This window comes from Strongylocentrotus purpuratus, unplaced genomic scaffold (assembly GCF_000002235.5).
Source record: "Strongylocentrotus purpuratus isolate Spur 01 unplaced genomic scaffold, Spur_5.0 spur5_scaffold_13, whole genome shotgun sequence".
Taxonomy (NCBI): Eukaryota; Metazoa; Echinodermata; class Echinoidea; order Camarodonta; family Strongylocentrotidae; genus Strongylocentrotus; species Strongylocentrotus purpuratus.
Genome location: NW_022145598.1, coordinates 61,112 through 79,631, shown reverse-complemented (window position 1 = coordinate 79,631; position 18,520 = coordinate 61,112). Strand labels below are relative to the sequence as shown.

The window sequence follows — 18,520 nt, the reverse complement described above, 5'->3', positions numbered from 1 at the left end:
ATGTATTCATATTTCCAACGAAACATTACAAATCAGTTATAAGCATTTAAAACAAATGTAAGAAATACATTGGCATGAATGAAGTTTGAAACAGCATTCAATATCAATAGACTATCGGTTCACAATGACATAATGATGGAGATTTTTTTTCTTCTCATTACGAGTGTACATGCATTACAATGTATATGTGATGGAAACAAATTTCATTTTGTAAACGTGTATCATGTCCTCATTTGTTTCTTATTCATTCATTGGAAGATTACATGGGTAAGTGAAGATTTGTTAACTTGTGAACATGGATCATCTTATGGATCATATCTCATAATATTAACTTAATTTAAAATGTATTTTAAGTTCTCTCTTATTAGAATTGACATTAAAAAAGGAGATGTTTTATGTTTTGTTCTGGAGGTTGGGCAATAAGAAGGTCAGGTTATTTGTTTGGTTTAATTTGTAGATGAACATGTTATTTTACTGATTTGAGATCTAGAGGGATGTGAAGTTCTTTCTACTTGACTGGGTTATCTCATACACTTTTCTCCTCTGGTTTAGGAAAGGGGTTTAACTCCAAATAGCAACATGATTTACAGGTTATATTATTGTCATAGATTACTATCAAAGACTCTTTGCTTTTTCTTTGTTATGTACCTGTACATGAAGTAAATCATCCAGCCTCACAGACTACCAGTAAGCAGGTCAACCATGCGCAGGGTCAACGGCCCCAAGCCGACCTCAGAGGTCAAAGGGCAAAGACCCCCTATCATAGTATGTACAATGTTATTCTATTCTATTACCTTCAAAGTTTAAAATCTACAACATCTGAAAGGGGAAAGACCCCTCCCCCCTAAAAAATGAAAAGGCAAAAAGCAAACAGTATGGCATTGGGGATTAAAGAGCACAACTTTATACAGGAAACTAAAAACCATGGTGGGGGGTGGGGGTGGGGTGTGGTTAGGGGAGTTAACTTGTAGTCAATAGAAACTAACAAACTAGAGACCAACCCATTGCCTACTGGAAACCAATCATCCTGTATTAAACTGAAGGTTCCTCTATTAAACCGAGTGTTCCGCTATTAATCCGATGGTTCCTGTATTAAACCGATGGTTCCTGTATTAAACCGAGGGTTCCTCTATTAAACAGAGGGTTCCTCTATTAATCCGAGGGTTCCTGTATTAAACCGATGGTTCCTGTATTAAACCGAGGGTTCCTCTATTAAACCGAGGGTTCCTGTATTAAACCGAGGGTTCCTCTATTAAACCGAGGGTTCCTGTATTAAATCGAGGGTTCCGCTATTAAACCAAGGCTTCCTGTATTAAACCGATGGTGAATGTGAGATAGAATTTAATAGTCTACAGGTTAAAGAGCCAGCTTGACACAGAAGATGGAAAAAAGATTATAAATAATGTGATTCATACCTAATGGCCCGAATTCACAAAGCAAGGTTTGAGCTCAAACCTCCCCATAGGAAAGTGAAAAGTATGCGGCAGACCTGCCGCAGACCTGCCGCAGATCTGCCGCAGACCTGCCGCAGACTTTTAGTCTGCGGCAAAGAGTATGCCGAAGTATGCGGCAGAAAGAAATTTTGCTGCAGACTTGCCGCATATCAGTATGCCACAGGAACAGTCTGCGGCAGATCTGCGGCAGGATGAAATTTTGCTGCAGACTTGCCGCATACTAGTATGCTACAGGAACAGTTTGCGGCAGATCTGCGGCAGGATGAAATTTTGCTCCAGACTTGCCGCATACCAGTACTCCACAGGAACAGTCTGCGGCAGGTCTGCCACAGGAAATCCCATTAAAGTCTAATAGGGCCAATTGAAACCAATCATCTCATGCATATTCATTATTACTTTACACGTGTGACAGAAAAATACATTTATCATGATTTGTTAAGCAAATTAAGACAATGCACATCATTTTTGTGATTTCTATTTTCCTTTTGCCATTATTAACCAATAGATTATTTTGTCTGATCATGTTACAATTACATTCACGTTTAAGCAATAGATATATTGATTACTAACCAAGAAACTATGATTACTAACCAAGAAACAATATACATATTTAGTATATATATGTGTACAAGCCTGGGTCACTATAAATGTTACTCTTGAATACACTTCAAATGATCAATGTGATGAAGTTAATACAATTGAGAATAGAATATACCTAATTGGTAATATATATATATATATATATATTAGTATTACCTAATTGGTAATATCGATATTGCCAATATCGATTATGAAGTATCAATCAGTTTATCACTGGTTCTTCTACATGCATACTTTATTGCCACGTACTGGATATGAAAGAGTATGCGGCAGGTCTGCAGCAGGTCTATATGAGATATGAATATTCATGACGAAGAGTCTGCGGCAGGTCTGCAGCAGGAGTATGCGGCAGGCTCATTTCTTTCCTATGGGTAGCTTCATCATACTGAAAGAGTATGCGGCAAGTCTGCAGCAAGTCTGCGGCAGACCTGCCGCAGACTCTTCATCATACTGAAAGAGTATGCGGCAAGTCTGCGGCAGACCTGCCGCAGACTCTTCATCATACTGAAAGAGTATGCGGCAGGTCTGCAGCAAGTCTGCGGCAGACCTGCCGCAGACTCTTCATCATACTGAAAGAGTATGCGGCAAGTCTGCGGCAAGTCTGCGGCAAAACTAATTTGCATGTGAAAAAGATGACTGTCTGCGGCAGGTCTGCTGCAGATCTGCGGCAAGTCTGCCGCAGGAGTATGCGGCAGGCTCATTTCTTTCCTATGGGTCCTTTTGTTTCGCCAAACCTCCTTTTGTTATTTACAAACCTGGTTTGAAAATAACAAAAGGAGGTTTGGCGAAACAAAAGGAGGTTTGAGCTCAAACCTTAGTCTGAGCTCAAACCTTGCTTTGTGAATTTGGGCCTGTATGTTCATGTTTAATACATGAAGATCCCTGTTGATCTGTGTGTCTTGACAGTGTTATATCTTGTTCATTTGTTTTACACTTTGTTTTAAGACTCTCAAGCAGTACCTACTGGTGAAGACAAGCAGGGTAGCAGTAGAGTTCACCATCCCCCCTTTGCAAGTAATTGCTCTTCTTTTTAACATGTTTGTTCCTGTTTTGCATTGCTTTTATTAATGTATGTATGCATGGTCGGGTGATACATGTATGGACATATCATAAATACCACGACTTGCACTCTGTACACACACAGGGTGTTGATAAACAGAACCACTTACCAGTTAATTGCAAATTATATTAAAATGTACATCTGACACCCAAAATAAACTTTTTCTTTTTAAATTAAATAATTCTAGTTTATTTTAGTCTTTTTTAATTTCCTACTTCTGTCCAATCTCTTAAATGTAACAAATTGTTGTACATGTATTATTAAGTTTCAGGGATTACCTGTTCCATATTAGTGTATAAATGAAACATGAATCTGGAAACCAAACACATTCATGAACAAAGTGCATGGTACATGTAGCTGGTTAAGTTTAAATAAATTTAAAGTAATTTATCAAGAAGTTTGATCACAGTTCTGTTTCTGTATTAAAGGGATCGTTTAACAATGTTAAATCAGAGTTACACGGCCCTACGTGTTATCAGTGCCAGTCATAATGGTGTAATATTGAAGCCCTAAAAAAATTGCGCTTCAAAATGATCAAGAAGTGCTTGAAAAAGTAAAAATCTTTGAGTGACCAGTTTTACCATACTCGTTTTCCCCAATAGACGGTAGTGTTATGAAAACAGTTTGGCAAACGGTTTTCAAAATTTGTAATTCCAATCATAAATATCTTGATAATCAGACAGGCGATCAGCTTGTAAATCAGGGGGTTTCTGACTGACCTAAAGGTTTATAACTATCATCGCAGCATGAGCTAAATCCAGAATTTTGTTTCAGAATCTGAGAGAAAGTTAAATACCAATAGGGCTGCTTAGAACATTTTTCGATCCTCTGTTTCAACTGTTGGTGGTTATGATACACTTAATTTCTACCTAATATCTTATTATTTCAACATTCTTTTTCTAAGCTTATGGTTCTTTGGGAATCCTGGTTCAGCAGGTCAACGAACTTCAGTTACAATAGGTAAAATTGATGGTTCTTAACTCGTACTAACTTCTTTAATTGTACACGGACGAGTGAGACTCATTGTGTTTGGTCTGTGTATGTCTTCATGTTAGAAGAGATGTCGTAGTCAAGTGGTTTAAGCACTTGACTTGAAATTCAAAGGTCGTGGGTTCGATCCCCAACACGGCACTAAAATCCTTAGGCAAGGCTTTAATCTACATTTGCCACTCCATACCCAGGAGATAAATGGGTACCTGGTAGGATGACAAAAGCTTTTGTGTTAGTAATTTCAATATGCCCTCATGGTGACCATACAGTAGGAATACTCCCCAGGGAGTGGAGATGGTGCACATTGTGCGTGAATGAATCCTGTGACCGAGGTAATAATATCTAGACACGGTATTTCGTATGAGGCGCTATATAAATCCAGATTATTATTCTTTGTAAAGAACCCCAGTATGAGATCTACTTGCACCCATTAGGCTGCTTATCATTATAGAAAGAATGAATCTGTTGTCAATACTTTGTGCTAAGATATTTCATCAGTGATTCAAAGATAGTTTTGAAATATGACACTTGTTGAGTGTACGCTATACAGTTGCACATTAATAGAATTGTGCTTTGTGTATGAGGTACATATGGCAGCTGTAGAAACGAAAGGAAAACTTATAACTTGCTACATTATAAAATTCCAAAGTATACACGAGATGCTCTAAAGCATGCTGGACAGTGAAAGAGAGAAGTTGACATTTCATATTAATTCCCCCTTTTTTTTCTCCCCCTCATGAGTTCTGTATGTGTAAACCCTACTTGTGATAGTTTTAAATCTTTGTTACAGCCATCAAAGGTATTTCCCCCTTCTTGTTACTTTTCTTCTTATCTTCCTTCTTTTATAACATTCTCAGCATAATAATAATAATAATAGAGTATATTTATAAAGCGCATAATAAATTGTGAATTTCTCTATGCGCTTTACAGTTTTGTACAATCATAACAAATTTGAATATATAAACAACATTAAAACAACAATAATAATTAACAAAACAGATAAGCATATGACTTGAATGGTAATCTGAATATCTAGTAAGCTTTTGAAAGCCACAATATCAGCAACTCTGCTCATAGTCTGTATTTGAAGGGTTTCTGAGATTCACAGCCTCATACCGGTAGTCTCTCTTTTGATTTTAATGAAACAAAGTGAGTTTATGCCATCTCTCTTTCTCCCTGGAATCCAATATAGTCAAGCCCACACAGAATTATGGAAGTTCAAACCAGGTCAACCAAGGTCAGGTCAGGTTTTCAGAGAATCCCAACACTGGTAAACAACATCTCCATCTAATGCTTTACTCGTCCTTCTACTCAAGACTTCTACTCACAATACACTGTGCTGTTTACACTTGTACTTGTAAAACAACAAATTATGAAGAATAAGAGTCACATTACACTATGAATAACGCATTGTAAACATTTAGAATAATACTGTACCTAACTATACTTCATTGTCATGTCTAAGTACAAGTAGTCATAATTGCTCATGCTATCTGTAGATGGGCATTGTAATGTGGTGGGCATATACCTGAGCTTATTAAAGAGTACTGAAGTAATCACAAATACATCCGTTTTTCATGGTGCAAGAAAAATCAGTATCAATTTCTTTTACTGATGGACTTGTTATTTTGAATTAATTCCTTGTGTTTTAATATGCTCTATAATGTTTGAATGCATGCTAATGAGAAACATTACTTTGTTCACTTCTCATCTTTTAGGTTTCAATCCCAGGCAACAGAATGAGATACAAAACAACCTCCTGAGTAATTATTTCCCTCTTTTCATATCTGTCTCTTGTAACATTCAATAAAAACTTTTCTAGAATACAGGTTTGATTATTTGTATACATCCTGTTGAAAAAATGAATGAGTGTACATAACGTAATCTAGGAGCTTCACTATGGTCATTGTGTACTATGTGACATGTACATGTATTGATTGTTTTTGTGATACTTACTTTTCCATGATATGCACTAATTGTGTTTGAATATTAATGTTCATTAACATTTGTCGTTCTTGCACACTAGAATATGAATGATCTCTTCATGGTCCTGTTCAATCTATCCATTCCACAGGACTTGTCATGGTCCTGTTCAATCTATCCATTCCACAGGACATTTCAAGGAATTCAATCCATCAGTAGCTGCCGCATCTTTGCAAGCCAGTAATTACTGCACTTACCTATGTGTAGTTTCCTTTTAGGATTGCACCAAGTGTATACAACTAAAAATTGAGGTTTTTGTAGCTTTTTGCTTATTGACATAACACCCAGTCAGGTTTTACCATGAAAACAATATTTTTTCATTCCAATCACATTCATGAAGAAGAAGATAAAGAAAAAAATGAGGGGGAAGCAGAAGAAAAAGAAAAAGAAAGAGTAGGAGGGGGAGGATGAGACAGAAAGAGAAGAAAGAGGAAGAGAGACAACCCGCCCCCTGCTAAATATATTGAATATTTGTTAATATAGTCAAGATTTAGACCAACTAGTCACGATTTTATCAGTCCATTCATACAGTATGTTTTGTTATTTCATATAGCTAGGTTAATGATTGACTAAACAACATCTTTCATTCCTTCCCCAGTACCCTCGATTCAGCAAGACAACATGCTTCAGTTTCTACAAGCATTTTCATCTTACCTAAAAAAAGACTCGGCCTCTAACATCGATGAACCCCTCTTAGGACGTAAATAGAGTGTTGTTGTTTTCCCTCATTTCCATCATATTTTATGATTTATTTTATACTCACACTTATTTCTTTTTTCTTCACAGGTTGTGCAGTGCTTCTGGCAAATGGGATTTTGAATTTCTACTCTCTTGTTTATGAAATTTATGCACTTTATAAGCAGATTCAATATATTGAGAATGGATGTGAACGTGCTTTGGAAATACATGTGTATTCTTAATAAAGCATGTACTTGTTTTAAAAAAAAAGATGCTTTAAAAGTAAAATCACCTGTTGTCCTTTTTTTTTAAAAACACAGTCTGTGCTTGATTCACAGTTCACATACATGTGAAATCAAGTGTTTTGTTTATAATTTGTTTTAATTTGTTTTACTGTATTGAGTATGGTATAATACATGTAGCACTGATGTCTGACGGTTATGACAAAGGTTATTACACATTTTCTGCACTTAGGGGTGTGTATTTGGAAGGCATTTCATTTGTAGTGGTTTGCAGTCGATTATGATGGGATGGCTGAATTAATACAGAACATCGATTTGATTTCAGTCCAAACCTTCAGACTCAGAGACAAGGTGAAAGCAGACACCATCCAAGATATGGCCTCAGCTTATGAAAGTATATTGTCTTCTTATTTACATTAAACTATCTCGGGGAAGGTTCTGCGATAGAAAGAGAAGAGATGAGTAGAGAGAGAGAGAGAGAGAGAGGGGGAGAGAGAGAGAGAGAGAGTGGAAGGAGTGATGAGGAGGGGAGAGCTAGGGAAAGAACAATGAGAAGCAATGTGATGAAAGGCTTGTTATGATAAGAAAGGACATCTTGACATTTAGTTTTACGTCGTATACAAGAAAATTATTTTGAAATTTATGAGTTTGTAATACAATCGGTTGCAAAGGATTACTTGATTTCTTTCAATCTTCATGATAATGTTTTTTCCCATTTTTCTATAGTTAAAGTCATCACTTGTACACATTGAACAAATAGTATTTTTAACATTACACAATTTTGTGTGAGTATGAATCTTAACATTTTGGTGATATATTTTGTTATTCTTCTAACAAACATAACCACTGTGAATGATTTTGATGAAATCCTTTATACCATTTATATGTTTTGCAGTGCAGGATTGCATAAAATGGATGTATGGATTGGATGCACCTTCCTCATTCAGATTTTAGACATCAGAAATGTTGAATTTGAGAGTACAGATCATTATGTACTATTTGTGTGTGATATTTAATCAAATACCTTACATTCAATGTGAATCAGAATATGATGATGATCAGTTCATTGCACAGTACTGTATAATAACATTATTGTGGATTGCGTCCTTGTTATAATGATTCTTGCAGTGAGCACCCTATTTTGACAATGTGAGTTTCTTTTATAGTTCACAGTTTCCTTTTACTTAGAAGCTTCTATATGTGTGTACTGGTACATGCATATATATTTCCTTGAATACTTTGGCCATGTATGTACAGTAATAATAGGAAATATGTAACTTTTTCTCGCGAAGGGTTTGATATTTGAAGAAAAAAAACACTATTCATTAACATGCCAATAGTGTGTGATAAAGTTAGATTGATTCTGGATTTCTGTTGTGGGTACTTTATGTTAAAGAACAATTAATTTGTACTTATTTTATTGTTTGAATTTAATTACAATTGATGGGTTAATATTAATCTAATCTTGCATGTATTTTCATTGTAAAGTATTGCATTCATCATTGAGTATTTTTTTCATATTTCTTTTGTGCATCCATTTGATCAACTCCTCTCCTCATTGGTAAGAATCATGTACAGTATGACAAAGCTGGTTTGTGCAATATGTTAATGCATCTGTAGTTTTATTTGATTTCCTATTCCTGTGCATTTCACTATTGATAACAATAACACTTTCACTCAAACCTGTGCATAAAATACAGGTATGTTACCATTTCACTTTTCGTCTTTATGAAAGCATCTTAACCCATTGCTTACTGGAACCCGGTGGTCCCTGTGTTAAGTCTATGGGGATTAGATAATTCAGTAGTCAACAGCTTAATATCACACATGCACATCTTTGAAGCACATTTCAGCTCTCTGCAGGCAGTAGTCCAGACAGCTTACTGGGTAAATGCAATCTGGTGCGATGTTCTATTGGGAGTGGAGTGTTTTTCTTTTCTCTCTTTTCTCTTTTTGTTGTACAATTTTGTTGGACCATTAAAGTGTTGGTTATGTATGATCTTAGATCTTTTCTTGCAGCTGTTGTTGTTTTATTCTCTGTGTGTTTCCTCTACATTAGCTCTTCATCCTCCTCTGCTTTCCAGTCTGAGTCAAGTCAAATATTCTTAAAGCATTTATGAGGTTGGTATTCCACCCCTTCAGAAGAGAGCCTTTGCCTGTGTGTATTGTCCACTGTGTGAAAGCTTAAGATTTCATTATAATTACAGCTCTTTGTTGTTGTAGAAGATTTCTTTTTATAAGTCCCATGTACTTATTATTTTCATTTATTTTCATCAGGTATGGTACATGGTCTACCCCACTCCGCTGCTGCTGATGGCTCTTTTTCCTCTCCTATTATGGAACGCTACCTTTTACTGCAAAAACAACAACAACAATTGCTACAACAACAACAACAACTTGAACAACAATTCCCATCGTCGCTTATAGGACCCAACCAGCTCAATCAACAGCTGTCCAACCCAGTCTTATCAAAACAAGCGTAAGTTCACAGGGTTATGATTTCAAAACAATATACAGGTTTATAAAAAGGTAGAATGTGTAAATACTGTCTATAATACGATCCTAGTTCGTTCATAAACAGCCCTCAATACGTCCAACTCCGATGTACTCCGTCCACAGTCAAATCATATCAAGTTCAGATTGGGTAAATTTGCGATTTCCAAGCCCGTCCATAGTCAGTTTAAACCCGTTCTTAATTTGTTCTACCTCGTTCCCTATAAGTCCAAACTATTCTAACTAGATTGTAACACGACCACCCTGTTCACTGAGAGACAATTCAACTTGTCCCTACATTGTATCTCATTCTTAGCTCCTATAGAGTGTGTGCAATCCTGTCCTGACTCTTCATGAACGAACTAGAATCGTATTTTAAACAATATTTACAGATTCTACCCCGACCACAACCCGTTTTACAATTTTCTAGGGCAGTTCCAGAATGTTGTGATAACTAGTTTGGTGTGATGGGGGCTTACAACAAGTGTAAGTTCACAGTATGAAATCATAATATTAGTGTAAGTTCACAGGGTTATGAATCTTGCATTTTTGTTCTTTATAGTGATCTGCATTTGTATGATTAAGACGAATTAGAAATTACCATTGAAAGCTAAGAGAAACATGTTATGAGTAATTTAAAACATGTACCTGAAACTTGGTAAAAATACAGTAACACAATCATGTAAATTAAATAATGGTTGTTTTTGTGGCAAGGAAATCTTGTAAATCTCCCAAATTCAGTGTACCGGTAAAATGCAGTTAATATTCTTGAAGACCTCAAGCCTTTTATAATGTGGCCAATCACAACAATTTGCAAACAATTGATGCATGCAAAAGTTCTTGATTATTGCATCCGTTCATCAATACATTAAGCAATGCTGTACCTTAACTTAAGTATACATATGAATTGGAAGTTTCTGATCGAAACCAGAAGAAATTAACAGAAATATTTTTTTGTTTGAATAACATATTCATTTTTGTTCCATATTCTGTTGAATCATTAGTACCTGGACCATAGGGTTTGGTATGGACTTTGCATGCATTTAGTAGGGTATTATGTCTTTGTATTTCTGGTTTTGTTTCCTAAATTATATCATTCTAAAGTTGTCAAACATGGTATGACATACAAATGTCCTAAGAGGAATGTATTCACTTTTGCGTGACATTCTAGGTGATATAATTCTAAAAGCGTTTCATATCATGTTTTATGTGTACCTTTAGAGCAGCACAGTTTCGTGGAGAGAGTGCCATCCAGAACTTTGTTGGTGACAGCAATCTAAGCCCCCGGTCCCAGGCCAATGCTCCTAGCTACAGAGAACAACTCCTTATTCAGGTAATAGGGCAATGCAGGAGTCTTCTTTTATTTAGTATTCATTCATAGTACTTACATTTTTAATTGGCTTATGAAAATAGTAAAGAATGTTGCTGTTATACATCGTTTATAATAATGCAGAGGAGAGTTCCTGATGAGAGTTCCTGAAAGCAGAAATTCTCATGAAATTTTCATATCGATGTGCTATAATCATGTAGTGAATAGGGTATGTTGGAAAGTTTAATTTAACATTCAGTTACTAAAAGAAACGCCAAACTCATTGTTTGAAAGCTTAATTTAACATTAAGTTACTGAAATAAACTCCAAACTCATTATTTGAAAGATTTAGTTACTAAAATAAACACCGAACTCATTGTGACTAGTATTGAAGGTACTAACATATACATTAACCACATGATTTAATTGATTCTATAAGCAAGCAATACCCTGGATTGAAGCTAAACTGTAGAAGTGCATGCTTCACCATATCTACTCGCACTGATTGCACACAAAACAAATCAGTGACTGAAGGTACTCACTGAATACAGATAACATGTGATTTTGTATTTGAAGTCACTGGAATAATGCTTATTGATCATAGCAAATGGTGTCTTGAAGTGCTTAGCATTTAAGATGTACAGGTAAGAATTTGGTCCATCAACTGACATCTATCTAGTATTCATTTTCTTCAACTCTGTTGATTCACTCTAGTTTACTATTTGTGATGACGTTTTTGAATTATTTGCTGAATTATTTTCTTTTTCTCATGTGCAGATGAAAGAAAAAGAAAACAAGAAAAATGTAGAGAATGCAGCAAAGGCAGCGTATGAGGCCAAAATAGAGAAGGAGATAGAAGTGTATGATCCCTGGGGGAAAGGAGGAGCCGGAGCTCCTATGAGAGACAAGAAAGGCAAGATTGTGGGTAAGTTGAATAGAGAAGGAGATAGAAGTGTATGATCCCTGGGGGAAAGGAGGAGCTGGAGCTCCTATGAGGGATAAGAAAGGCAAGATTGTGGGTAAGTTGAATAGAGAAGGAGATAGAAGTGTATGACCCCTGGGGGAAAGGAGGAGCCGGAGCTCCTATGAGAGACAAGAAAGGCAAGATTGTTGGTAAGTTGAATAGAGAAGGAGATAGATGTGTATGATCCCTGGGGGAAAGGAGGAGCCGGAGCTCCTATGAGAGACAAGAAAGGCAAGATTGTGGGTAAGTTGAATAGAGAAGGAGATAGAAGTGTATGATCCCTGGGGGAAAGGAGGAGCTGGAGCTCCTATGAGAGACAAGAAAGGCAAGATTGTTGGTAAGTTGAATCGAGAAGGAGATAGAAGTGTATGATCCCTGGGGGAAAGGAGGAGCCGGAGCTCCTATGAGAGACAAGAAAGGCAAGATTGTGGGTAAGTTGAATCGAGAAGGAGATAGAAGTGTATGACCCCTGGGGGAAAGGAGGGGCCGGAGCTCCGATGAGAGACAAGAAAGGCAAGATTGTGTGTGGGTAGGTTGAATGGCAGCTCCGGACGAATCATCATGACAATTCTATTTGTTCTTCTATAGCTAAAAAATAATGTTATATTTGTTAAAAGAAGCTATTAGCTTGATTCCAGTGGACTGAGTTGAATTATTGCATTGGCTTGTATGCATGACAGTGTGCTGGTACATGTACATCATTTGTATTTTTTCTTTGATTTGATAGCTGATCTGAAACAACTGCATAACAGAAATGAGACGATTCTAAATGACCCTAACCGGAAGGATCTTCAACTGTATGCAGGCTCTGCCAATGCACCACCTACCAATCCAGGTATGTTTGATGAACATGATGAGGAGTTTGTTAAGGGGAATAATTTGATTGTGACAATGACAATTAATTTACTGAGTATTATAGCAATGATTGTGTTCAGTGGTAGCAGAGTTTGTGATAGCAGGGCATTGGAACATATGGTGATGACGGTGGCAAGGATGATAGATTTTTGAAGATGAGGATGAAGATCATGAGGATGGTAATGATGAAGATGATGAGGGTGATGGATTTTTTTCTGTTGTTGGCTATCGTATAGATGATAGTAGTGATGATGATGGTGGTGACAGTGTATTATTTGTGAGAGTGGTAATGGATGATGGTTAAATGGAGATTGTGATGATGGCAATGTTGGTGATGCGGGTTATGATGATAATAAAGATAGTTTTTTAATGTTAATGTATTGGTGTCAATGATGACAGTGTGGTTCATATTGATAGAAGGTGTTCATGTCTCGCAGGGGGGGGGGGGGGCGGTACAGGCAACTGCATTTTCAACCTGTCATTGCATGATTTACTTAAAGCCCCTCTCAAGTGTTGTGAGCCCTAAATTTGCCAAAACCTTGATGGCACAATTTTACTTAAATTGTATCATAATTTGTAAGAGGATGTCATTTAAGACACACTTCTTCAAAGATTTCCCGCTCCCCCCCCCCCCCCCCCAAATATGTGTTTGAAGACTAATATTGATACAAGAATACATAATTTGTTTTTTTCTGTTGTACACAGTAGATCTACATGTTGTATTCTTTCATCAATATTTGACTTGACACACATTTGAATTTAAAATCTTTGCAGAAATGTGTATAAAATCACATTCTCTTCCACATTACGATACAATTTAAGTGAAATTTTGCCAGGCTCCCAACACTTTAAGGGCCTTAAGATTCTAATTTTGTTTTCACTATCATATGAAGTAAGCATGCTTTGAAATTGCTATCAAATTATTAAGCATCCCTTTGCTCCTCTATGTCATAAGCTGCAGCTCTAGGCCCTGGTCAAGAGGTATCTCCTCTACTAGCAGCAGCTGCATTGGCTGGAGGAGGACCAGGACCAGGACCAGGACTAGCTCCAGGACCTGCTTATGGTAGGATTAAAGGCTCTATCACAGGAGCTGTACCAGACGCAGCAGCAGATTCTAGCAGGAATGAATATCAGGATCAATTAAGACAACAGGTAAATCACCTTCAACACAAGCTTCATGTATCATATCACATCATATATGCACTAGCTTTTCTAAAACATGTCAGGAAGTCTAAAGAAACAAACATGAAAGACACTTATAATTATTATGCATTTACCCATAGATATACAGAGTAGGAAAAGCTCATGGTCATAGAAATTCCACACTTATTTTGATACTCCAAATAACTCCTGGGACCTGTTTCACAAAGCCTTTTTTCAATGACAAATGACAAAATTCAGTGACAAATCTGCTGATAACCAATCAGAAGCAAGGATTTCAGTAGCTTATAACAAAAACTGTCATTTGTCACTGATGACAAGTTTTGTGAAATACCCCCCTGGAGGTGTAGCAGGGGAATCTGAATCACTTGTCCTTACTTTATATCTCTTGTTTTCATTGTAATGTATCTGAGAAATCCTGAAAAATGATAACAATAATACTAGTTTTAGAATTAAACAATATCTGTACTTCATCAAGAGCTATAACTACAGCACCAATCCATAGACCAATTAATAAAGGTAATACAAAGTTTTGGGAAATTTTGAAAATTGGGTGGATAGTGAATCTTTACAATTTTGATATATTTGGAATGCCCCTGTGGATGAATTATAAGCACTAAAAAAATTAGCCCCTAAAACACTTCTGTTTTCGAGAAAAATTGAATATCAAAATTTACCGGTGCTCCCGGTAAATTATGATAAATTTCAAATAGCGCCTATGGCCGTATAATGTTAGCTGTGACCATGAAAATCTCAGAATGTGTAGTTGGGATATATAATTTCCAAATGGGAATAGCTTATCAATCGATTTTAGTCAAGAAACATTGTTTCATAGCTAAATTAATATCTTGACCTTGAGAGGGAGCTATACAACAAAGAGTTTATTATTTATAATTTCATAACTTTAGACTCGATTTCAACCGCGACAACAGTCAATGTATATTGTAGGAACGCATTTGCTTCCAATATGTTAATTTGAACCAAATTCATGACCCCATACCAAAACTTTGTAATACCTTTAACAGCTAAATTGTTCATACCCTTACCAAGTTTTGTAATTAAAAAAAAATAATAATAATAATTTCCCCCAATTTATGTTTCTTAAGAATGTGTCATATAGAAGTATTCAACAGAGGCCCTATTTCAACCAGTCCATCTTACATTATTGAGTTTTCAAAAAAAAAATATATCAAAGGGTTATGAATAATTCAGTTGTTAACTGTAAATGTACTTGTCTCCAGACATTTTTTTCTTGGCAGTACAACACATTATTAGAGAACTTTATATCTAGATAACTTCAAGGATGCACCCCCCCCCCCCTGCCATTCCATTTGTTATATTTTACTTAAAGTACAATTGTATATTTTTTTTAATGTAAACAGGTTGAAGATAAGAAAAGGAGAGAACTAGAAGAGAAGGAGAAGATCAGGCTAGAGGAGGAGAAAGAAGAGAAAAGACTTGCAGCACAGAGAGACCGTATTCAGAAGGAATATAATGCAGAGATAGAGAGGAAGAAACAGAAAGAAGAGATGGTAAGTACAGACCTGCCAACCAGTACGATTTAGTCGTATTTAGTACGATTTTTAGAAGCAAATACGACAGTACGATTTTCCTTAATAAAATACGATTAAATTTTTTTTTTTTTTTTTTTTTTTTTTTTTTTTCTTATTTTTTTTTAATTAATATTTTGTGTGTGCGTCCGCCGTTTTCAATGGCAAAATGTTCATTCTGTCCTGTAAAGTATCCTACAAGCATCTCATATCGGCAATTTGGGGATGTTCATTGGTTCATCGAACACACCAGTCATGACAAAATCATGCATATTCAACCAATGATCAATAAAAAAAATTCTTCCTGTAGGTAGAAACTGTAAGAGGCATTGATCCGCGTAACAATCCGTGTTTATTTTCAAGAATACAACTTTTGTCAGTAAAATACAACTTTTGGGACTAAAGAATACAGTTTTTGAACTCCAGAGGTTGGCAGGTCTGTAAGTAATAATAACACTTCACTCACTCATAGACTCTTACGCCACCCTGACACTGGCACAAACTTTGTCCTCTCAATGCGTCGTGCCAATGATTAAAGCGAGAGGAGTGAGTGAAGAGTGCGGGGGTGTGTGCCATGTCGTAGAGAGAATTTTGAATTTTTCAAAAATTCAGCATGCATCAATTTTAGTTCAATGTGCGTGCCACTCGCGTGAACCATGCGAGAACCAAGCGTATTCATGTGTGCCAATGTGGCCTATATTGGGCTGTGCATTGCGTAGACAGTGCGTGACGTATGCGTGTACAGTGCGTGAACAGGCCACAAGCACAGCTTCATGCTGCGTAGCACCTGAAATGGCATGCCTTGACACAAAGAATGCCTGGCATTGCGGGGACAGACTTTGTGCCAATGTCAGGGAGGCATTACTAAATACCTTTGAGATGGCCTTATACCACTTCACTCACTCATACACTCTTACTTAATACAGTACCTATCTGAGCCATCATATTTTGGGACGATTATCAAGATTAAACTTTTGACAGTAATTTATGATTTAAACACTTGTCAACTTTGTATTCTTCCGTTGTCTCTGCATAGATTTAAGCTTTAAAGATACTGTGACCCTTTTGCAGCCTACGTCAAATTCTGTAGAATTTTGCAGGAATTATGAATATGTTATGTATGTCCTATTTGTGAAATCTAAACATTAGCAGTGTCCTTTTATTCAAATTATGCAAGGAAACTCACTTACCTTCTAGACTTCACTGTCAGACACTATTGAATGACTGATTGACATATTTTTTTCTTTGGTAATAACATACATAAAATGAGCTGTAACAGGAACATTTGTCTACTGACATCAATAACCCTCTACTTGTAATGGCCAAAATTAAACTGATCAAATCTTTGTGCAGCAAAAAATGTACAACCTTTCAGTAAAATGGTCTGAAAATCAGACTATTACTTTCTAGGTGATTGCCATCACTTAGGTCTATTCGACAACTAATGGTCGTTAGTACACTAAAAGCCCTTTTCAAGCCGTTTCCTTTTGAAGAAAATTCAAAATTAGTATTAACTTTCAAATGCTGTCGGAATTTATCCTTTTCATTTGTTTGGCCTGCAAATGGGACATAGTACCTTTAAGACAGGGTTTTGTGTTAAGAAAAAGTAGAACTTCTCTGTCAAAATACATTGTTAAGCACTCAGAATCTGGAGCGGCATGGAAGAAGTACTAAGCTTTTTTTTTCTTCTCCATTTTTATATATAAATAAATCCATGACCAATAATCATCTTGTGTTACATCTGATTTTCCGAGTAATGAATATCTTACATATTCTGAATGTACTTTCACACATCCACGTATGCTTCATGCCATCTTTGAAAGTCATGAAATACCAAAATAAAGAATATCTGAATGATCATCTAGTACATGTTTGTTTGTTTTACTTTTTCACCATGTAAAATAATTGTTTACAGATAATAACATTCAGTGGGTTACAATATATAATAATAATACATAATATGTGACCCGGCACCACAAAACCAACAAAAAGTCGCAACCAGCGATTCTCCGTAATCAGCTAAAATGTTAATTTAGGTGAAAAAAATAGATTTTTGTTTTTTTGCATTTTCTGAAAGAGTGGTCTTTTCTGTACCTAGTATCAAAATTTGGAAGTCTAAAACATAGTAGAAGATGCGTTTTAAACGGTTTATCTAGACCAGTTTTTTTCGCACAGCCTTCGGTCTCTTCCAAAATTTGATCACTTTTCCCGAGCGAAATTATCGTAGTCCGGAAATGGTCGGTCGTTGCTAACGGGTCGTGCTACGCGGGCTGTGATTGGTCCGTTATAGCAATCAGTGCGGCGCGCCATTTTGTTTGTATCCGCTTTCACATCCGAGTTCCAGATTTGCGTTCGTCTTATATTCTCCGTTAACGACTTCGAGTAGCTTGATTGTACATCACATATCCAGAATTTGTTGATCAAGAGTAAGAACATTATTATATTTTATACATTTGAGAGTGACAAGTTGCGAAAAAGTCTACAACGTCTCCTGCCTTTCTTTATTTTTATACCACTTTCTGGCTGGTATTTATGAATTGCTTCCATTAATTATCATCAGGATGGCTACTGGAAATGAAAGAGCAAGTCATAGTAAAAATACTTTGAACCTCCTGTGAGAAAGAAAACAGTATGGGAATTAAGTATAAAGCAAGTTCATAATGTGGTTACAAATAATTGCCCAGATGTATACAAAACAAGATAGGTGACAAGCAGTGTTATGTAAGGGGGAACAAAAAGACTCCGGGTCCACCATGAATAGGCATTGTCTAGTGCAGGTGTCTCGGCACTATGTTGCAGTTCACTTAATCTGTCCAATTACAACTCTATACATTTACAACATAATAACTTTTGAAAGACTTAAGTCCACACATTGAAACCTCAGAAACATAATGAACAGACTATGTTTGACCATCAGGCCAAATTTCAGCCTAATCTGAAAATCTCTTCATAGTGGTTGCTATGGCCTTTTGATTCACCCTTCTATTGATTTCCCTGTGGTTTGCTTGCTCCGCACGCTTGAATAGCCCCAAACTTTAAAGCTCTCTTTCTCACAATTTAATACCAGTAACCTCCCTCACCAGCTCTTTTCATTCACTAAATTGAAAGGGTTAGGAAGCTTCAATTTGGACAAGTAATATACCATTTTAATGAGGAAAACTTCCTCTTTCATAATCAGATG

At 36.3% G+C, this 18,520-nt stretch overlaps 1 protein-coding gene across 5 annotated transcripts in view; it reads left to right on the top strand.

Annotated features, from left to right (window-relative positions):
• The window catches only part of LOC100892823 (centrosome and spindle pole associated protein 1), an 87,239-nt gene that overhangs the window by 42,984 nt on the left and 25,735 nt on the right, over positions 1–18,520 (top strand). For all 5 annotated transcript variants that reach the window (XM_030982658.1, XM_030982656.1, XM_030982655.1 and 2 more), the window contains exons 18-23: positions 9,285–9,486; positions 10,722–10,833; positions 11,587–11,734; positions 12,501–12,608; positions 13,584–13,780; positions 15,172–15,321. In XM_030982658.1, the coding sequence (XP_030838518.1) occupies positions 9,285–9,486; positions 10,722–10,833; positions 11,587–11,734; positions 12,501–12,608; positions 13,584–13,780; positions 15,172–15,321 (917 nt within the window). The remainder of the gene's footprint in view (positions 1–9,284; positions 9,487–10,721; positions 10,834–11,586; positions 11,735–12,500; positions 12,609–13,583; positions 13,781–15,171; positions 15,322–18,520) is intronic.